A 23,774-nucleotide genomic window follows, 5' to 3' on the forward strand; every position below is an offset into this window, starting at 1 on the left:
GAGAGAGAGAGAGAGAGAAACGGCAATAAAAAAATTTGCTACAAAGAAGAAACAATTGAAATAGGTGTTTCCTATTAGCTAAAGCTGAATCCACTCGGGAAATTAGCAGTAAATTGTGAATGCCGTAGTACGATAGTATTTTACTTACAAATCTATGTTAAGTGTCTTGATTTGCGGCCACGCAGTCCCCTAACGAACACTACCGCATCCCGAAAACATTCGTGACCTGAAATTCGCGGAACTAGTCTACCAACGGCCCGTTATGTTTTTCATCGGGACTGATTCCCGTTGTATCAACACAGCAAACAAATGATGCCCGATTTATCACACATTCATTACTGCACGATAATCAGTAACCCTGTGCTGGTGATATTTCTCTTACAAGGAACTTACTCGCCAAATACACTAATGCTGAGGCTAGCATTCACACAACAACCCTTTACCCTTCTACGTACTAGTAGGTACGTTGCACGAATTTGGGTAAGCAACGCAGGCAAGAACCCTACAATAATTACTAATTACATCTAAAAAACATTCTACTGTCAACTCCGTTTCTGGTTACCGTAAATTACAAAACTGGGAATTACAATAGTACAGCCAATCGTTTACAACGCACTATGTGCGCTATGTTTTATTAGGCTTCTTGACATTTCTTGATAATTAATTCCTGTTCTCTAGTCGATAACATTTCTCAGTTTGAATGAGACTTAAAAAATTCTGAAAGACGCTCTCTTATACCACTGCTTTCATATTAAAAAATAAAATGGAATGCAAGTCTATACATGTTATTCACACGTCGCAACATTACAGCCATTAACATTGTGGGGGTAGTTATTTAGGGCAAGACAGCGGTAACGTCAGTTTTTAAAATCTAGTTAATTTCTCGTCAAAACCTGAAAATGGCGCACGTGTTGTCCTATCGGTTACAGCGGCATATCGATGCTGGCTTCAGGAAACACATTACGGAGAATACATTATCCAGATTAGTGACTTACCTCTATATTATATACAAAAACTTTAACGCCACGATCTTCAAGACCGCCCTATTTCACAGTCACCCTTCTCCGCTCGCTCTGAACGTTCTTCCCCTGTTTGTATGCTTCAAAATATTCAAACCTCCATGATACACGTTTTTTTTTTATTTGTTCCACAATACTCAATAGGCTTTGTACTGCTCACGTTAAATTACCAATAGGTGATCTATAGAAACATTCAACAGGGTGAAATTAGTTTGCCTAGACGCTGTCTCCCGTTCATGGCACTTTTTATGAAATGGGGCAATTATAATCTGACCTTTCAGAAATGTTTCGGAAGGCTTTATGGGCGTATCTAATTCTTTCGGGTCGTTTATAACTGGACTAAATGAATATTTATATGTAGCCCTACAATTAGGTTTTGTATTAGTTCTATAACTATAGACAAATCAACATTTTAAAGGTAACAACATATAATACGCACCTATGTATGCACCTTTATTATTGTGTATAAGCTTTTGAGGTGTGAATGATATTTCTTCTTACACACGATGGGATTTTTAGCTGAGAGCCATAACAGAATAAGTTTCCGTTCCTATAGGTCATTCACCTGAACTCGGAACCGCTATACTACGATCGTGTTGCAAACAAACTTCATTTCACTTTTTGTCGCGCTGAACAACAAGAAATTAGCAAAACAAAGTGATGAATTAACATGTGGGCATTAATAAAACTAGTTTTCTCTAATTATGCGGAAACACTCGAAACAAAACATGAATAGGGAAACATGAATATCTTACTCATGCAACACTCACTAATAACTTCTCTTTCTTCCAAATACATGAAACTAGTCTGTAACTATACACGTACACTATATACGTAAGAAATCGCACTTCATGAACATAGACGGTATTGTTCCCCGTGCGCAATGTGTGAAGCATTTGTTATGAATTTGTCAACAGTAGTGTGAAGTTCAGTGCGAGATAAAATCTTTTAATGTCAACAACACAAAAAACTTCTTATTTACTTTAACACTCTCTGCTCTCACGGAATACATTTTATGATATAATTTTTGTGCTTTTTTAGCATATACAATTATTTGTTATAGCGAGCTTTCAGCATGGGCAATATGAACCAAAAACAGCAAAAACGAAGTCGAATACTCGATCCCAATAACAAGTACTGTGGACACCAATGTTTGTACCCCTGAAGTGTTTATCTACGATTTTAGCAGGTAGCATGGCTTGAATGAAAGGATGAGTGTATTCCCCTAAGTACTGTTAAAAAGCAGTTGGCTGAAGTTTTTGTAACTTTACTTCGAAGGTGATGTAATTAATGGATCCAAATAAAAGTACTTGAAAAACTGGTGTGCGTACCCATTTTATGCGCCGATTCCTCGTCCGAAAATGGTGAGGTACTTTGAACAAAGTTCGGTGTTCCACTATACTTGGGAACAAGTTGCTCAAGGATTTTGGAGAAGATATCCCAACCCGCACAGGTATGTTAAAACATTAATCGTGAAATATACTTTGTTAGGCATCTTACTTCCAAATCGTCAATAGCATGATTTGAACTATAGGTCAGTAACAAACCACGATGAATCACGTACAGTAGGAATGCGATGTTAGAAAAGATCCTTAACAGACCCAGATATGGCACAATGTATTTTTCTGATAGTTTTAGCTGTTGCATATCACAGTAGAAAACCGTGTCATGATGAAAGACAGACAAAAAGAGGATGAAAATGCCTCATAACATACAGGAACATCACACCTCAAGCAAAAGTAACATTACAAGTAACTTATAGTTAATGCAAAATGTAGACGCAACCAACGGCAGTGATTTCGCATAATTGGAGCTACTAGAGTGTGTTTTAAAGGTAGCTCATTGTGAGGAAGAAGATTGCAGTTCATGTTCCGCATTACAGTGTGTGTTTCTGAGTGAAATATGAAAATCGTATATTGTATTTATGTCAATGCTGATTCACTCGGTACGCAGACTCCACTGCAGAGTCACTTTTGGGCGGAGACTATGACGAGGGTCACAGTAAAATTCGTTATGGGGCTTGAAGGCCATAGTACAACAGAGATTGAAAATTTGTTTTTAGACTCGAAAAATCTTCATTGATAGATAAAACCAGTAGTCAGATCTAGCTCATGAAATGGGAAATTGACATCAGATCCCATCATTCCAGTTATTAGGGTCTCTTCCTGTTCCATTCATGTATAGAGTGTGAGAACAATGATTGTTTGAATTCCTCTATGCATGCAGTAATTATTCAGATCTTATCCATACGATCTCTATGCGAGCGATTCAAAGGGGGTTGTAGTATATCCCTAGAGTAATAATTTAAAACCAGTTCTTGAAACTGTATTTATAGGCAATTGCAGAGTAGTTTTTGTCTGTGTTCAAGAGTCTGCCAGTTCAGGTCCTTCAGTATCTCTGTAACACCCTCCCTCAGATTAAAGAAACCAATGACCATTCTTGCTGCCATTCTCTGTATACATTCAGTGTCCCATGAAGACCTATGTGGTATGGGTTCCACACACTTCAGCAATATTCTAGGATGGGTCACACAAGTAATTCGTAAGTGATATCTTTTGTAGACCGATAAACCAATAAACAGAAGTCTACAATCTACCTAAGACTGAATATATGTGATAATTTCATTTCATATCCCTACAAAGTGTTACAGCCAGGTATTTGTATGAGTTGTCCAATTCCAACACATCACAGTCTCATTGATATTATGGTCATAGGATACTACATTTATTCCATTTTGTGAAGTGCAAAATTTTACATTTCTGAACATTTAGAACAAGTTGATAATCTCTATACCACGTTAAAATCTGATAAGATCTGACTGAATATTTATGCAGCTTCTCTCACATGGTACTTTGTTGTAGATAACTGCATCATCTGCAGAAAGTGTGATTTTACTATTAGTATTGTCTGCAAGGTCATTAATATACAACATAACAGCAACACACTTCCACAGGGCCCACCAAAAGTTACTTGAACATCTGTCAGTGACTCTCCATCCAAGATAACATGCTGCATCCTCTCTACTAAAAAGTCCTCAATCCAGTCACAAATTTCACTTCATTCCCCGTATGTTGGTACTTTTGACAATAAGTGTAGGTGCAATACGGAGTCGAATGCTTTTCGGGAATCAAGAAACACTGTATCTACCGGATTGCCTTGATCCAAAGCTTCTGGTATTTCATGTGAGAAAAGTGAGAGTTGGATTTCACATGATCGATGTTTTTGAGTGTTGAGGCCTGGTTATTCTGTTCAAGATGCCTCATTGTCTGAGGTCAGAATATGTTCTCATATTCTCCAACAAGTTGATGTCAAGGATATTGGATGGTAGTTTTGTAGATCACTTCTATTACCCTTCTTGTAGACTGGTATGACCTGCACCTTTTTACAAGAACTGATAGATTATAGTTAAAAAGTGACTAACTTGGTGGCAAATTCTGTATAGAATGTGAGAGGGATTGTATCGGGGCCTGGAGCTTTGTTCAGTTTTAACAATTTCAGCTGTTTCTTATCACTAATGACACTAATGCCTTTTTCATTTATCTTTTCAGTGGTACAAGGATTAAACAGAGCAATTGTCCTGGGTTTTCCTTTGTAAAGGAAAATTTGAAAACGGAGTTAAGTATTTCAGCTTTTGCTTTGCTGCCCTCCATTTCAGTTCGTGTCTCATTACTAGGGACTGGACACTAACTTTGGTGCCACTAACAGTCTTTACATATGACCAGACTTTCTTTAGAGTTTGTGAATTGTCCTTTGACAATATTTTGCTATTGAAGGCTTCATCCATTGCTCTCTTGACAGCCAAACGTGTTTCATTCAGCATCTCTCTCTCTCTCTCTCTCTGTCGCCCTACACTTCACTTTACACCTATGATGCAGTAATCTCTGTTTCTTTAGAAGTTTCTTTACAGTGACTGTATACTGTGGAGGTTCCCTCCCATTATGAACTGTTCCACTGGGCACATATCTGTCCAGTGTAAGGTCAACTATTCTTTTAACTTGCAATATGTGACAGTCCTCAATAAACTGAAACATTACTATGTAGAATACATGGAGGTATGAAATTGGCAGTAGTATGTGGAGATTTCTATGCTGCTCAGTCTAAGAGATATTTTCAGTTTAAAACAAACAATAACAATTCCAGCTATAATTACAAAAGCTTGTGCCACTATGGACCAAATATTTGTTAACACAATGTATATGGCAGCTTGTGAAAATAGGAAGTTTTAGTGATCATGAAGTCCAAATGGTAACACTCTCAGACTATTTACTATCCACCCAAAGCCATAAAAGAACTTGATTGCAAATAGGTTCATTTATTTATTTATTTACGTGTTCCATAGATTCCTGATGCGATTGTATCACTAGGATGTAGAATGTGTTTCAAGTATTTAAGCAACAACACAGATTATTGTAATAACGATTATAAATTATAAGTCTTACATTCGAAAACATTACCATGCTGAGATTTTGTATATCTTTGTGAAGATGGAGTCTCGCAGGGCTCTTTATTGAGTGTATATCTCTTTTTAGTGGCCAATAATGGCCTAGCAGTGGCTGTAGTAGGGCTGTCCATCTCACGTTCTCTATATGCAGACGACTTCTGCATTTCATACTGCTGCTACAGTACAGGTGTTGCTGAGCAGTGTCTAAAGGGAGCCATCCACAAGGTGCAGTCATGGGCTCTAGCTCACAGCTTCCAGTTTTCAGCTGCAAAGTCGTGTGTTATGCACTTCTGTTGGCTGTGTATCATTCATCCAGAACAAGAAATTTACCTTCATGACGATCCACTCACTGTAGTGGATACATATCAATTCTTAGGACTGATTTTCAGTGCCCGATTGGCTTGGCTTCCTAATCTTTGTCAGCTTAAGCGGAAATGCTGGCAGCACCTCAATGCCCTCCGCTGCTTGAGCAACACCAACCGGGGCGCAGATCACTCTACACTGCTGAAGCTCTACAGACCCCCTGCTCAATCCCACCTTGACTATGGAAGTCAGGTTTATGGTTCCACGGCACCCTCAGCATTGCGTTTCCTCGACCCAGTATGCCATTGTGGCGCTCGACTAGCGACGGGAGATTTTAGGACGAGTCCGGTGACCAGTGTCCTGCTGGAAGCCGGAGTCCCTCCATTGAAAATTATGTTACACATGTTCCTAGTTCTCCTGTATATCCAAATTACCATCTCCTTTTACCTCCAACAGCGGTTCATCTCCCAAATCGGCAGCGCAGGTCAGGGCTTACAATTGCAGTTCATGTCCGATCCCTTCTATCTGAAATGGAGTCCTTGCCTTTACCACGTATACTCGAGGTCCAATCATGTACACCTCCATGGTGTACACCTCGGTTGCGGCTTCGCCTGGGCCTTTCACATGGTTCTAAGCACTCAGTTAACTCCGTGGTTCTCGTCTGTCACTTCCTCTCGATTCTTGACATGTACTGAGTCCATGAAGTGGTTTAGACCAATGGCTCGATGGCTCTCGGTCACATTGGCTTCACATATGTCCACAGAGGACATATTGAACAGCAATCCTTGCCTGATGGCTGCAGTGTTTTCACTGCAGAGCTGTCAGCCATATCTCTTGCTCTTGACAACATCCGTTCATGCCCTGGTGAGTCATTTCTTCTGTGTACCGAGTCCTTGAGCAGTGCTACCCCTGCCATCCTATGGTAGTGACCTTTCAGAAGTCCATCTATGCCTTGGAACAGTTCAGTCGTTCCGTGGTTTTACTGAGGATCCCAGGTCGTGTCAGAATCCCAGGCAATGAACTTGCAGACAGGCTGGCCAAACAGGCTACACGGAAACTGCTTCTAGATATGGGCATCTATGAAACTGACCTGCATTCAGTCTTTAGCCACAAGGCTTTGGGAGACGGAATGGGATAGTCGCAGTACGCACCACAAACTGCATGCCATTAAGAAGACTACAAATGTGTGGAAGTCCTCCATGGAGGGCTCTGTGGTTCTCTGCCAGCTCTGCATTGGCCGTACATGCCTAATGCATGGTTACCTCCTCCACCACAAGGACCCACCTCGGTGTCTCTGTGACTCCCCTATGACGGTCGTCCACATCTTGCTGGACTGCCCAGTTTCAGCTGCTTTGCGAAAGACTTTTAACATTCCCAGCAGCCTACCTTTGGTGTTGGCCGACAATGGCTCAGCAGCAGATTTAGTTTTACGTTTTATGTGTGAGTGGTGTTTTTATCATATGGGTGGGTGTTTGGCCTTCCCTCCAGGGCCTCCACCCTTCCTCCATTTTAACTCTATCACCCTTTCTTTGCATTTGTTTGTCCCGGTGTTCATCTTTTCCCTTCATGTGTTCATCTTGCCTTATCTTTTGGGGTGGACATTTTAGTGTGTTGCAGAGTGTGTGGCTAATCCTCTTTTATTCTTGTGATCAGGCAGTCCAGATCATCTGCTCTATGGTTTTAATACCTTCTTCTACTTTTGTTTGTGGTGTACATTTTCCCCGTTTTTAGTTCATTCCATTTGTTTTATTTTTAGGTGTGGTTCCACATTGCTTTCCCTGTTTTACTTTCCCAAATGTAATTTGGGTGTTGTTTTATCCTGAGCCATGTTTGCGTCAGGGGAAAGGGACTCTGTAGTTCGTCCCTTTATACCTCAGACCAACCAGCCAACAATCCCCCGTTAGTCCTATTTGGTATGTGTCCCACACACTTGAACGGTATTCTAGAACTGGTCACACAAATGACTTGTAAGCAATCTCCTTTGTGGAGTGATCACACTTCCTCGGTATTCTACCAATGAATTTAAGGTTACCATCTGCTTTATCCGCATCTGAGCTTATGTGAACTTTCTGTTTCGTATCCCTAAAAAGTGTTACACCCAGATATTTGTATGACCTTGCTAATTCCAACAGTGACTTAGTGATATTACTGTCAAAGGATACTACATTTTTTTTTTTTTTCAAAGCACATTGTCAATTTTTGCATCACTTTGAAATCTTATCAATATGCAGACCGAATATGCAGATTCTCTCCTGTAATACTTACAGATAACTGCATCTGCAGAAAGCCTGATCTTACTATTAATATTGTCTGCAAGGTGATTAAACATGAAGAGGAAGTTGCTTGGTGTATATCCAAAGTTACTTGAACATCTGATGATGAGTCTCCATCCAAGGTAACATGCTGCATCTTCCCTACCAAAAAGTCCTCAGTCCAGTCGCAAATTTCCCTTGATACCCCATAAGATGGTACTGTTGACAGTAAGGGTAGGTGCGTTACTGAGTGAAATGCTGTTTTGGAAATTAAGAAACACTGCATGTACCTGGCGTACCTGGCTGCCTTTCAAAGCTTTCAGTATGTGAGAAAAGTGCAAGTTAGATTTCACATGATCAGTGTTTTCAAAATCCATGGTGGTTGTCAGTGTGGAGGACATACTGTTCAAGATACCTCGTTACGTTTGAGCTCAGAATACATTCTAAAATTCTGCAACAAATTGACATCATGGATATTGGACGGTAGCATTCTCAGTATAGAATCTGACGGTAGTGTTTCCAGTATAGAATCTGACAGGGATTCCATTGGGACCTGGCGCTTTGTTCAATTTTAACAATTTCAGCTGTCTCTCAACATCACCAATAATAATTTGTATTTCACTCATCTTTTCAGTGGTATTAGGATTTAACTGGGGCAATTCTCCTGGCTTTTTTCTTTGTAAAGAGACATTTGAAAGTAGAGTCGAGCATTTCATCTTTTGCTTTGCTGCTTTCAGTTCCAGCTCCTGTCTCATTCACTGAGGGACCAAACACTAACTTTGGTTTCCATGCGACCAGAATTTCTTTGGGTTTTGTGAAAGATCATCGGACAGTATTCATCTACAGTAGTCATTGAAGGCTTCGTGCATTGCTCTCTTGACAGCCAAACATATTTAATTCAGCAGCTCTCTATCTCCAGTCCTATGCTTTTACACCTATTGTGCATAGTCACCGTTTCTTTAGAAGTTTCTGTACAGAGACTGTATATCATGGAGAGTCCATCCCATTATGAACTCTTCTACTGGGTGCATATCTATCCAGTGCATAGTCAACTATTCTTTTAAACTTGATGCATACTTCCTCCAAATGCTCCTGCCTTGTGCTGAAAGTTTCAAGTTCCTCATTGATAAATGACACTACTGATTTTTTACCTAGTTTACTGAACATATACATCTTTCTGCTTGTTTTAGTTGTACTTCTTCCATTAGTAATCAATGCCGTTACAACCACGTCATGGTCACTAATACCAGTTTCGATGTGGACATCCTCAAAGAGGTCAGGTCTATTTGTTACCATTAGATCCAATATATTTCCATCATGAGTGGGGGTTCCTAACTATTTGTTGTAGTTAGTTTCAGAGAATGCATTTAGTAATGTTTCACAGGATGTCTTACCACACTCACCACTAACAAAACTGTAATTTTCCAAATTACTTGTTGGATGCTTAAAGTTCCTACTAGTGATTATAATATGACTGGGTAACCCACTGCAGTATGACTGGGGAATGTATGTACAAGTGAGCTGTGGTTTTCTCTAAATTTTTCAGTTACATCAGGAGGTGAGTCTGGTGGGCAATAGAAGAATTCAGTTATCATTTTATGCCCACTCTTGATACTGTGTAGTGCCCAATCTCACATGCAGCTCCAATTTTTATCCCAGTGGATTTGAGTTTCTTGTCTACACCAACTCCATTTCCCATTTACCCATCCTTTAGAGATACTCTGAAATTTTCCCCCCAAATCTCACTGCTGTCAATTTCAGGTTTCAACTAGCTTTTTGTTCCTAGTGTTATGTGAACTTCACTGCTTCTTACGAGTGCTTCTAACTGTTACACTTTGTTGCGAATGCTTCGGCAGTTTACAATTATGATTTTAATACTATCACGTGTGGGAGGCATTTCTTTTGATCTTACAGTAATATGTCTGTGTGTTCTACGGCTATTGTTATCTGGATTGGATGGAATGTTGCCTAATCTAAAAACACTTTGTGTGCACCCCACACACAGTCAGTTACCTTAGTAACAGTCTCTGATGTGTAGTGCACATCTGACCCATTTAGTGGGACCCTATGGCTGTACCCTAGGAAGTCGCATCCTAGCTTGTCACAGAACCTTCTGAAGTATCTTGTTCATTCCTTCCACTTGGCACAGAACCAGTGGGCCATGATCAGTTCTGGAGACAACATTGCAAATTGTGGCCTCCTTCGAAACTCCTTGCGCAAGGGTGGTCTTCGCAACCTTCTCTGCCAGTTGCTGAAAGACCCAAGTGTGACATCAAAGCCCAAGTGATAGGCATCATATGTTCCAACATGCACCACAATCTGCAGTTGGTTGCACACTGTTCACTCAGTGGCTGCTGGAATAACTTCTTTAACATGTTGAATGAGCCCCCCAAGCATACACACTGAGCGCTCTAGGTGTCCTTTACTGTTCTTTGCTGCCATTTCTGTGAGGGGTTCTATCATTCACTGTATGTTTCAACTGCCAATATTTATAGAACTCGTATCCTTCTGTGTTTGCCTCCTCTTGACAGTGGACAAAATAGGTTTCCCTAAAACAGGTGAAGTGAGTCTCATTGGCTCAGTTTCAGTGAAAGACAGCACCTCAAACTTATCAGTTTGGGGGAATCAGTATATCACTCTGAATCCTCCCTGGTCCCCATCCACCCTGTATAGGGTGAATATCACATGTATTCTAGCAATTTTTCTCTCATACAAGATTACTACTCTCTTTTAGTTCCCAAAAGAAGTAAATGAAACAATTGCTGAGTGTGATAACACATTTATTATGTATAAAATACAGCATTCTTGAGCAAAATCCAAGTACACATACCTTGTGGCTCACATTAGCTTGCATGCCTTATGTTGAGTGCAGTATACAAAGCTGTAAAATAGCGAATCACTTCATGTTCTTCATATCAGCAACATGATACAGCATGAAGTGCAAAACAGTGAGGGACAGGCAGTGGTCAGGAACTGGTTACAATTACATTGATGTAGTATGCATATGTTCATGCTGCATGTTTATGCCCTTGAGCTCCACTTAGCATCATTCAAGCCTTTAATTAAATAAAACAAACAATACAAACAGTAGTATTGAAACTTTACTTAATATAAAATGAAATACAGTGCCAAGACACCACAGGATATATTTTTGAGTTTGGGCCCCTACATTCGACTAGTTGTAGTCATTTAGGGACTGGGAGGATAGAGAGAGAGAGAGAGAGAGAGAGAGAGATGTAACCTCACAGCATGTTATGAAACAATCGTATCAAAGAATCTTGTAAAAATTATGTGAAACATATTGTATGGAAGTTTACTTACGGTAACATTGGTGGTTTCAACTGATTGCACTAATTAGTTGTATTGGAATTTTGCTTGATTTGGAGATCAGGTGATCTACTTATATACAACTGTCATACAATATGATAGCAAACTGGATCGGCTAGTAATGATTCTTTTGTAAATGGAAACCAACATTAAACCATTCTCCCATATGTGACAGAGACTTGCTAATGATGAGGAGCATGCAGCATGTATACGTTCTAGTGGTTCTCCAGGCACACTTTTTATTAATTTTAATTTTAGCTCTTATTGTTGATGTGCTGGCTACCTTTAGCTTCTTATGAGTGGAATGTGAATATGTGTTGTTCATACCTTGTTATTTCTAATTCATTCCCCCTATTTTGGGGTTATGACGGTTCAGCATTTGGAATGCTATTCCGTCCCCTTCAGGAATATTTACTTATCATGATGAAAGAACTTAGAAATTCATAAAGCTTTGGATTCAGTGATTTCTAATCTTGTGTGTGTGTGTGTGTGTGTGTGTGTGTGTGTGTGTGTGTGTGTGTGTGTGTGTGTGTGTGTGAGAGAGAGAGAGAGAGAGAGAGAGAGAGAGAGAGAGAGAGAGAGAGAGAGAAGGTGGGGGGCAGGTATATTCCAGTTGATCCTATTTCAGCATCTTGTAAATAGATACTGCTGGAAATATGATATTACATGTCTTGTGATTACAGCAATCATGTTTTGAGTGAAGATACAGTATTCAGAGAAGTTCGGGACCAGAAGCTTTATACAAAACGACTCCTTACAAAAACTAACAGAGTTCCTAAATGGGGTGAAAGATTCATTAGTGGCAGAACAGTCAAAGTTGTTGAAGAGTCTGTAGTGGATCCTAAGCAGAAGTTGTTGGTCACCTACACCAGAAACATTGGATATGTCAGAGTTATGGTAAGAATGCACACATTCCTCTTTTTTTTTGTGAATATATGTGATTTCACATTTGAACTTGCCTGTTGTAGTTAAGCCTTCATCTCCCTGTACAATTTTTATCCTCCCACACTTCTCTCCATTACCAAATTGACTTTTCCGTGATGCCTCAGGATGTGTCCTATCAAATGACCAGATCTCTTAGTCGAGTTGTGCTATAAATTTCTTTCCTCCACAGATTGATTCAGTACATCCTCATTACTCATCTGATCTTCAGCATTTTTTTGAAGCACCCTATTTCAAAAGCTTGTATTCTCTTCGTGTCTGAATTGTTTATTGTTCACTTCTGTATAAGGCTACACTTCTGTCAAAATTTTTAGTGTAATGATGTCAAACTTCTGAAGTTACTTGTAAGTAATAACTATTCCAAAATAAATTTGCAAATGATGATAAAAAAGAAAGATTTAATTATGCCCCATAATTAGTGCACAGGAAGCATTAAATGCTCCAGAGATAAAACAACAACAACAATTTTACTGGTTAGTCTAAAAGTACCACAGACTGTAATTCAATTTGCACAATAATGTCACATGCTTCATTGGTTTAAATGTTCAGTTGGAAAGCTGAAACCAGGCCTTTGTCTAATCACGCTCACTGGGAAGCCTTTACATGATTTTGTAGTAAGCTGCATCTGCCCAAACAACTGAGTTTGTAAGTTGTTTATATCCCCCCCCCCCCAATGCACCGATGCCTTCACAGTAATGAGGTGTATCACATGATGTTTAAGAAAGAATGTGATATTAAATGTGGAAACCTGCTAATAAATATGTTAATGGAAATAATTGCCATTCCTAGAAACTGCAAGATGTAGGTATGCATTTAATAAACTAAGCAGCTTTTGGTGGCATTAGCAATAGGACTATTTATGTGCTATGAATGACCGTGAATCTCATATAAACTGGACATAACCTTTCTCCACAAGGTAGCACAGAAATTGTGTTCAGTCTGTTCCTCAGGCAATAATAAAATTAATTACCAGAAAATAAAAGGTTCAAAATGGTTGAGTCTCAGGACCAGTAAGATAAATGAAGATCTTCCTAGTCCATGCTCCTTTTCTTTTTCTTAACTCTCATTTCAGAAGAGGTGAGTTATTACTTCTTTTATTAGCAGTGGAGTGAAATTTTTGTGCATGTAGATATTTTTTCCATTTCAGCTGCATCACATGTAAGAGTGCTAAAATTAATTTTAAACATTGTCTGTGCTACTTACTAATTTTAGGCAAGGTTTTACTCCTCAGTCGACATGCTTGCCGAATAATATGTCGCTTGAGTAAAAGAGGTGTGAATGAAATTGACTTAATACACAGTAGGGGCATAAAAATGAGAAAATGTTAAGTAAAAAGTTCAGAGCATACAATACAGAGGTGAAAGTTGTTTACCTGTAATTTTGATTCCAAGCTGAGAGATGGTTAGAGAAGAGCACACATCATCAGAACTACACTGTGACTGACACTGCTAATAACTGGCAATGCTAATAACTGGAAATGATTGTCAGTTATTGTTTGAATTCAATGTGGAGTGACAGGAAAAAAAGTAATAAAAGATGTTGTCAAAAGGAACATAGTAGAAAATAACTGAGCTGGAAACAAAAAGGAATGAAATTGGAGAACATATTATGTGAAATCAGAGCAGAAGATGTGGACAGCACAAATAAAAATGTAAGCCTTAAAAAGACAACTTGCACCTGCATCTGTCTGGTTGCTAAGGCTAGCATGCGGTGCATTAAAAACATGAGAGGTAACTTGATCAGTAAACTGAGTGATAGCACTTTCTTCTGCCAACCCCTTTCAGTATCAGTCTTGTGTGTGTGTGTGTGTGTGTGTGTGTGTGTGTGTGTGTGTGTGTGTGTGTGTGTGTGTGTGTAAAGTAAACAGTGTGTTTTTTGTTTGTTTTTTTCTTCCGGAGTAACTGATATGTTTAGAGTTTATAGCAAAGTTGACAAGTCCTTTGTGCCCAATATTTAGGGAAATAGGCCAGTTCTTAGAATGTTGTTTGCAAAATAGAATCACAAACTAATCTAGAGACCCAAAATCATTTCAGTGACGTCTAGTGTGGTAACTTTGAAAGACTGCATAGGGATCATTCCATGTCAGTTGAACCAGGGGCTCCAGCTCATAGTCTCAGATTTGACTGAAGTTCAGTACACTAATTCTATCATGTGTGGAACACTAGTGTACAAAGTATTAGTTCCCCCTGCCAATTAGTTCCAGAATTATGACCTGTGAAAGAAGGTGGCGTGACCTGGAAATTGCAACCCTCATCTAGCAGTCTATCTTCAGACCCAACTTCAGGTCTCAATAACTTTGGAACTATTCCACACAATCCAGTGTCATTTTTACAACCCAGTAACATCCACTTAGAGAGCACACTCCATGAATCAAATCTCCAACAACATATTTCTGAGGGAACATAAAAAATTCCAAAATGTGATTAAAAAAATGTAATGCGTCAAAAGGTACATATTGTAGGTGCCTTCTATGCCAAATATAATTCACTCAAAAAGGGTATAAATTTTTTGTGGTAAGCTTAATGTGGCCTAAACACACACAGAACGCATCATGCCCATGTCAGTCACAAAAACTGAGTTACATGCACACGAAAATACAAAAATTTGAAAAATTACCTGAAAAACATAGATTTTCGAAGTGTGGTAGCACAAAAGGGACAAGTGGTATCCAAGCCAAATTTCACACACTGCATAAGTAGACCATAGTATAATATGTGGCAAAATTTCAACTTGTTATTGCAAGGCAAACGTAACCAAATACATCTCTGTCAACTTTTATTGTACCCAAATGCCTTGCAATAACAATTTTGCCACATATTATATTATGGTCTACTTATGCAGTGTTTGAAATTTGGCTTGGATACCACTTGTCCCTTTTGTGCAACCACACTTCAAAAATCCATGTGTTTCAGGTAAATTTTCAAATTTTTGTATTTTCGTGTGCATGTAACTCAGTTTTTGTGACTGATAAGGGTATGATGAGTTCTGTGTGTGTTTAGGCCACATTAAGCTTAACACAAAAAAATTATACCCTTTTTGAGTGAATTATATTTTGCATAGAGGGCACCTACAACATGTACCTTTTAATGTATTACATTTTTTAAAACACATTTTGGAATTTTTTATTTTCCGACAGAAATATGTTGTTGGTGTTTTCATTCATAGTGTGTGTTCTCTAAGTGGATGTTACTGTGTTGTAAAAATTTCACTGGACTCTGCGGAATAGTTCCAAAGTTATTAAGGCCTGAAGTTGGGTCTGAAGATAGATTGCCAGATGCGGATTGCTATTTTCCGGGTCATGCCACCTTCTTTCACAAGCCATAATTCTGGAACTAATCGGCAGGAGAACTTAAAATTTTGTACATGAGTGTTCCACTCTTGGTAACACTGGTGTGCTAAATTTCAGCCAAATCTCGCTAAACAAATGATGTTTACATGCTACATCGTTATTCTTCATATCTACATATTTGCGGCCCTCTACCACTAGAGGACTCTGAATTGTAGCGTGTAACATGATGGTGTATAATGTAACTGCCAATGTGGTTAACGTATGTAGTGCATGACAAAATGGCCCTATCCAAAATGCTGAGGCAGTTCTGGTGCACCACGGGCCATAGATGACAGGAGTGAACAGTGGCTTTGGAGATAGATGTATGTGGGGGAATAGACATGCAATTGCTGAGCAGCTGACTGCCTAAATGAACCTAGTAGCTACCAACAGTTCTTTCCAGCAGCTGTTCAGCAAACATTGCTGCATATAGGCCTCTGCAGCAGGCACCTGGTTCATGCAGCCATGCTGACTCATGTTTATCGTTGACAAACGCTGGAATTTTCAAGCAAATACCACAAGTGGTCTCCCTTTGAATGGTGACAGGTGGCCTTTTAAGATGAACTACATTTTGTAATTCTTCAGACAGATGGCCTTTGGCATGTACAGCCTGAAATGTCTGAAAGCAAACACCCAGCAACAATTATTGGAAGGGTTCAGGCCAGAGGAGGGAGTGTTACGGTCTAGGGAATGTTTTTGTGGCATTCCCTGGGTGATCTAGTCATTCTGGAAGACACGGTCGATTAAAAGAAGTATGCATCTATCCTTGAGGACTATCACCCCACTACATACAGTAGTTTTCCTCAGCACATAGCTCCCACTGTATGTGTGTGGTTCAAAGAGCACCAGAATGAGTTTACTGTACTCCATTGACCACCATACTCCCCAATTTAAACCCAATCAAGAGTCTGTGCAACCACCTCTATTGGACTGTTTGCACCATGGATACTCAATTGAGAAACAGCACAGCTGGTTATGGCACTATTTAAACCAAACCAAGAGTCTGTGGGACCACTTCTGTCGGGCTGTTTGCACCATGGGCCCTCAATCGAGAAACATAACATAGCTGGTCATGGCACTACTGCCTGCATGGCCCTACATCCCTGGGGGTACCTCCCAGAATCTCATTGACTCATTTCTAGTGCATCTTGCAGTGGTCCACAGTGCTGAAGGATTATTCAGGCTTTTGACAGGTGGTCACATTAATGTGACTGGACATTGTATTTTGTGAAACCAGCAAGTAAATCTCTGTGTACTGCAGCAACTTTTAAATCACAATAGACTATCCACTCATGATTACATATTGGCATCCATTAGTAAGACAACTCTTTCATATCTTTCCTTCTCATCCCCTGAATAAGCCAAAGCTACTGGTGGAAGTTTATCACCATTATCTAACAACACCTATTTTAATCAACTTTTAGACACATTAGTAAACATTCGTAAACATTCGTAAATGTTCAATATTATGCTGAATATCCAAATCTTGATCAGACTACTTACATTTGTGTAAACAGTCAATTTTTGTTTTCAAAGTAAAAGTTTAAAAAAATAAAAATGGGCGTATAAGAGTAGGACTCACACATTGAGGATTCCGTGCAAACTGAATTTTTTTATATATTGAATGGGAAGATATCAGTCTTGGGGACTCCAAGACTTTCAGTAATGTTTTAATTTCAAGTTTGAAGTCAGATAAAAAATAACAAAAGAAATATTTTTCATTGGATACAATTAAAAATTAACTATTTTATAATCTTTCTTTTACTTGTACAGTGAAACTTCTCTTCTTGCCAAATTTCATGATTCTACATCAAGAAGAAGTACCCCGTAGATTTTGATGAGGGAGTTTGTGAGCATCAAAATTTGTAACATAAATGGCCATGTCTTTTGACTGCATTGACATAGAATCTTCTCTTTTTTCTGTCACCAAGGGACCACAGACCTTAATGTGTGACATAAATTTCAACTTGATATGTGCACTCCTTTGTGATAAAAAGGATTTTGAACAGTGGGACAGACAGACAAACAGATATATGGGCAACAAAGTGATCCTATAAGGGTGCCATTTTTTATCATATGGAACTCTAGAAATATGAAGAATTTAAATAACAAAATTCTCATTGTTACTGACATTTTGCATTTCTAACATTGGTTTTCATCAAACCTACAATACTTTGTTGGGGCTGTTGTAGATCTTATCCAGCCCACAATTATACCGATGCCAGTGATATCAACTTTTTCTAGGAAGCAGGTCTTCCAGATGATTTTCTGTCAAAAACAGGAAGATTATTTAAGTCGTTTCTCTTGACATCGAAGTTTTGCAACCATAGAGACCAGATAGTATCAGTGTTTTGTACAGCTGGAGCTTGAAATTCCTTATAGACTGTGTGGGTAAAGAATAGCGACAGAAAAAAAATTCAGATCAAATTAAAGGAAAGTTGTATGAGAGGAATTGTATGAAACTAAACGGCAGTAAAGTAGTTACATTTTTATCATTTGTTTTACATATAATGTAGTTTCTCATACTCATGATCATTTGGAGGAAACACTGAGGTTGGCTTCCTCTTCTCTCTGTGATGTAATAGTGTGTCAAGTAGGTGGCTTCATCATGTCAGTAATGTATGGATGAAAGTGAAAGAAAGGAAGGCTGTTACCTGATCTCAACATATAATCTATTTCTTTCTGTTCGCATGAAGGGGATTTCAGAGCTCAATATCTCAATTTTACAAATATATTAATAACAGTGACACTTGTCCTCACTTCAGTTTGCAATTTAACCTAAGACATAACCACTAATGATAGTGATGAAAATTGTTCTGTCACCAGGATTCAATCTGGCTTCCCAATGGATCAGACCCCACCATATAAGTGTATATTAGCACCCTTAGCCTTGGAACTATTTAGTTATTCAACTGTGCCTTGCAATTAAAATGCAAACTCAGTAAAGTGGGCAATGAGAACCACCTTGATGAAAAAATAGACATTACAGATGGGGAAATGCTAAGTTAATGGAGCGGGTGAGGCAAGAATGGTAGGTTTGTAATAAAACAAAAGCAATTAATAAATTAAATATAGTTAATGGAGAGAGAAGAAACAAACATACACATTAAAACAAAAAAAGAAATTGCAAGTACATAGGTGTTTGCAGGATGCAGTGGGGGAAGGGGTGGGAGGGGAAAAGGAGGCCCTTCCTCTGTCCCCCTGCTCCCCACCCATTCCTCTCCACCCCCACCCCTTCCTCTCTCCCCCCACCTCCCCACCCCTTTAGAATCTCAAGTACCAAAGGTCGTACCTCTGTGCCCCCTCCATTCTGCCTCTGCCCCGTTAGGCTTCTGCTGACACTCATGAACAAGTACAATATGCTCAGTTAATATTGGCACTTTCAGTGAGGAATGCTGGTGGTAGCAGATACACCTGAAAGCAGCCCAGTAGACCTCATGCAGTCAGAAAAATAGGACTTGGAGCCCAGGACTCCCGCCTCCCCAGTCGTCTTGTGCAGTGATAGTAAATATTAAGAGATCTACGTATTACTATAATATATTGAAGCTATTTGGAGGATATTTGATTTTGTCAGTTGCCAGTAGCTTCTGCACAGCACCCACACCTCCTGCAGTCATAAAGATGGAACCCATGCCTCCCAAACAGTTATGGGTCTACCTGGAGCACAGGACTCGTGCCTCTCGCAGTTGACCCAGTCCTCGTCTTATAAAAAGGTTGCTTTACACACACACCTCTAGTTTAGGCTGTAAATTTTTTTTGTATTTGTTGTGTGTAACAACGAGGAATGGCTCTCATTATCATGCATCTTGAGATCAATAGATAGTGAACCTCTTAAGGTTAAATGTGAATTAGTTGTGTTTGTACTAGTTCATTTAACATTATCCATGGAGGAACTGTCTCACACCCAAAATTGTGTGTGTGTGTGTGTGTGTGTGTGTGTGTAGTATTTATGAATATATTTACAAATTTATTGTCATACTAATCTAGTATTTGTGCTGCACATCTTTAAAACTGGCAATATTTCTCATTTTAGTTAGTGTTTCTAGATTTTATTTTTTAGGAAACTAATTTCAGATATTGTGTTCTTGTAATTTTTCCAATTTTGAAGTTCTTCACTTGCTGCATCATGAAGGAATTTATTTAATTCATTTATTTTGAGGAATTGATTGTGGTTTTGAGTTGAATTTGCTTCAATACCTCAGGAAATCTGTGTACAGGATGATTCAAAAATAGTTTACAAACTGACTGGCACATCCGGCATACAGTAAAGATCAGTAATCACATGGGAATAGGGTTGCAGAGACCATTTGGGGCTACTAAGTGGCATTGCAGTTATTTAGTCACATGCTACAAATGGGACGCCCACTACAGGAGATGCCCAAAGCTTCGCCCAGATGCATCCAGGCAGGTCTGACATCTGTGCTGCATTGAATGGTGCCCCCTCTAAAGATACCTGGTGTATCTTGAAGACATCCTACTGCCACAACAATCCTCCAGTGATGTAACAGGTGTTTCTTAAACAAGGCCCGTCACATACACCCACAGAAAAACCTTGGTTGAAAAGGGATGAAGTGATCATGGTGGCATGTGACTGGCCCACTGCGACCAATCCAGTGGCCGGCAAAGGTTGCCTGCAAATGTGCCCTCACTTGCCTGCTGAGAAGCACTGGGACTCCATCGCACGGAAATTGAATGTGACATTGAATAGGCACCAGAACATCATTCAGCATGTACAACAGAACCCCTCACAGAAATATGAGAGATGTACGGCTTAATTAAACAGTCTCCATTCATGTCAGCCTGCATGTTACGAGTCAGTTTGCATTGTGAGGCACATGTACATGGAGCATGTGAGTTCACATCTGCCCACATATGCAGGTTGTGAAAATTCATCATACTATAGAGTGAGAACACCACATCATCTGTAAAGAGGTCACTTGATGTGAAGCTTCACTCTGCAGCAGATTCTTGCAGAAACTGCCACACAAACCACATGTACTTGTTGTTGTTGTTCCGCAGTTTCAAAGCCTGGGCACATTGGAAATGAAATGAATACAGTCCATCATATACAATGTGCCAGGCAGAGGTTTGGGGATATCTGTGGTGCATGATACTTCGTGTACTTGATGACTGCATATGCTGCACCCTTTTTTAAAGAATATTTCCGTCACAGCTGTCCGTTGCACATGGAACGAGCCAGTTTCTTGTAGTTTGTGATGCAGGATGGTGAATAATCCATCTATTGGGACATTTTGCGTGATATAATTACTTGTCTTCTCTTCCATTGCAGCTGGCCATGTCATAAATCAAATTCATCTCAGTTATTTCATGGTATGTGTAGCTAGCCATGTTACTCCCAACACTTCCACAGTGTGAATGGCAACAGTCTTTGTATGCTCCACCAATGTTTGTATTGCAATGCCTTCTCATGACCGTAGCGCCCCCTTGTGTCACTTGTGGCCCCCTGTGCCCATGTGGTTACTGATACTTACTGTAGGCCCGATGTGCCATGTCAAGTTTGTAAACATATTTTCAGATCACTCTGTGTATCTGTACTACAGGATTAAAACTGACTACTGTGCTTGTTGTGGAAACTTTCACAAGGATTGGTGGTTCTTTGTATATAACGACTTGGCCACTCCAATAACATGAAATGTCCTTATTGTTCAACAAATAAAAGACCATTGTAATGTAATATCTGTTAATAAACCAGTGGACTGTAAATAGTTGACAAAAAAAGTTTTGCCGTATTTGAAAGTTCCATTCACATAAATTGTGTCACAATAAGTATTTTGAGGTTTTTCACCTTCAAAGAATAGTATTATGTTTTTGACAGCATCATTATGATAAAAAAATGTCACATGTCCATCGCGGTACAGGGACATTATGAAATGATCTGCTGTAGACCAAAACAAGATGTCTGACTACCATTGTGAAGGGACAGGAAGGCCTCAGGTCTTCTTCCTGATCTGGTAACCAGATTTGTTCCGGAGGCAGTGGTCCTGCTTCTTACTAAGCCTATCTGGTTAGGGGAGGAATGGGTCCTGCACCCCTTGATACAATGGCTGTTGCAGTGGGTAGGGAGGTGTGGGGGAACAAGCTCCTTCTAATTGCAGTATAAGCAGTAAATTGGAATCAACATTACATTCAGAATGCACACTACACTGCTATTTTGATGAGGCATGCCATATTGTTTCCTAGCTAAGGATGGCAAGAGGTGGACCAATTGGTAAGTTTGTGGCTTTCACCAGTTTCTACACTCCAAAGACGTAAAACTTATATTGCACACAGGAGAAGTGCCCTGTCAGTGTGTCGGGGCACGAAAAGAGGAAAGTGCCATATGTGCATGAGCAAACATGGGCAGTGCCGTCACAGCAGTAACTTCGTTACATCATCCTTCTCATTTTTAGTATGCATGGTTTGCAATATTGTGTGTTGCAAGTGTTGTGATTTAAGCTAATATTTTTCTCCTTGATGTTGTGACAGTGCAAATTTAATTGATCATATAATAAAAAAAGGATACTTGGAGAGACAGTCCATAGGGATGAAAGATGTTAAATTGCACAGATTATGAATTACTGATGAGGAAGCTACAAAACAGTATCTCGTTGTTCGTGTAATGAAGGCAACTGGCATGGTTGCAGAGTTCGTGACACTTCACAGAAAATAGTCCAACGGATTAGAAACGAAGTTCTTGTCTGTAACAAAGCAAACAGCTCTTCTCAACTCGTGGAAAGGAATGGAATCATTGGGAAGAGCATAATGTACTTTCCTATCATCATAAAACAAGGTTTTTGTGTGGGAGGGGGGGGGGGGGGGCAGAAGATAGTTTTTACGTGTGCCAAACTCTTACCTGTTCTTAAAGGGAGAATCAATTTCTAATGAAAAGGCACAGCGTCAGGACACACCGCAAAGGAATTGGGCTTTAGATAGAAGAAATGTGTGTAGGAAAGAAAAAATTAATAATAAGATCAATATTATTGACTGGAGGACACACTGTTTGCGGAAGGTAAGGTAATTGAGGGGTGATGGTGGGCCAATATTTCGTGTGTGTGAACATGGGCTGATACAGAGTTAACATTCAGAAAAGTCAGCGAGGTACTGACATTGGAGTCACAAGCCATGTAAATGCATCAAGGAGAGGGCATCAAACTGAGTAATTGTATATCTTGGGGATATTCAAATGTTGTTGAAAGATGCAAATTACTATACAAAGTGGGAACAGATACTGGTGATCACCAAGTTCTGTAAACTCCAGTAATTTAAGAAGTGGGTTGAGAAGAAAGTCGTTCGCAATTTAACAGTTTAAAGAAACTGCAGAGAGAGTCTGTATTAGTTATGGACACCACTACTCTTCATGGGAAACAGATCCACAAAACATCGTTGAAAAGGCCACAAAAAAGATAAATACTTAAACTGAGAAGACATGGGGTGAGGCAATGCGAAAGTGTGTGCTGTTTACAGAAATAGAACAATTAGCCCCAAGGAGAGACTTACTATGTTGATAAACTGGCTATCTGTGGCCATTCTGTTGTCAGACTACTGCCATATGTGTGTGAACTTAATGCCCTCAAGCTAGTTTCACTTTAAGTGAAGTCATGTGAAACCACACAATACAGATTGTGACATGTTACTGAAAAGATTGCAGGACTTGAAATTATGATATTCAAAGTATGGCAGCAAAAGGTTGGCCACATTTCTGTCATGAAATAGTAAAGTTAAAGATTACCAGTAAAGCTCGGATTCTTTGAAGAATTGTGCTCCCATATATAAAACAGCTTCAAATGTCTGTTTAGAAATGAGTTAATGTGTTAAATATTTGCCTTTAAGCATATAAGCAAGAAAACGTTAAGAAAAGATTTAAATTATGCTGGAAGTTTGTTGGAAGTCACTAAGTGTTCTCATTCACAGGGACTGGAGGAGTAAAGTAAAGTCTGGGTATTAGCATGTCGCCAATTACACACCTGCTTGAGCGAGCGCGTGCCCCCCCCCCCCCCCCCCCACACACACACACACACACACACACACACACACACACACACACACACACACACACAGAGAGAGAGAGAGAGAGAGAGAGAGAGAGAGAGAGAGAGAGAGAGAGAGAGAGAGAGAGTTTGCAACTGTAATACTTGTCTTATTGTGTTAAACTTGCAACATAA

At 39.5% G+C, this 23,774-nt stretch overlaps 2 protein-coding genes across 4 annotated transcripts in view; one reads left to right on the plus strand and one right to left on the minus strand.

Annotated features, from left to right (window-relative positions):
* The window catches only part of LOC126267922 (longitudinals lacking protein, isoforms H/M/V-like), a 136,790-nt gene extending 134,905 nt beyond the window's left edge, over nt 1-1,885 (minus strand). The window contains exon 1 of one of the 3 annotated variants that reach the window (XM_049973243.1): nt 1,775-1,885. The gene's annotated coding sequence lies outside the window, so the exon portion shown is untranslated. The other 2 variants (XM_049973235.1, XM_049973252.1) reach the window with 2 other exon arrangements.
* A 27-nt stretch (nt 1,886-1,912) lies between these two features.
* Nucleotides 1,913-23,774, plus strand: part of LOC126267950 (protein preli-like) — a 29,250-nt gene continuing 7,388 nt past the window's right edge. Inside the window, exons 1-2 of the mRNA XM_049973284.1 lie at nt 1,913-2,472; nt 12,026-12,239. Of these exons, the coding sequence (XP_049829241.1) occupies nt 2,381-2,472; nt 12,026-12,239 (306 nt within the window). The 5' untranslated portion in view covers nt 1,913-2,380. The remainder of the gene's footprint in view (nt 2,473-12,025; nt 12,240-23,774) is intronic.

Source organism: Schistocerca gregaria, chromosome 1 (genome assembly GCF_023897955.1).
Source record: "Schistocerca gregaria isolate iqSchGreg1 chromosome 1, iqSchGreg1.2, whole genome shotgun sequence".
NCBI lineage: Eukaryota > Metazoa > Arthropoda > Insecta > Orthoptera > Acrididae > Schistocerca > Schistocerca gregaria.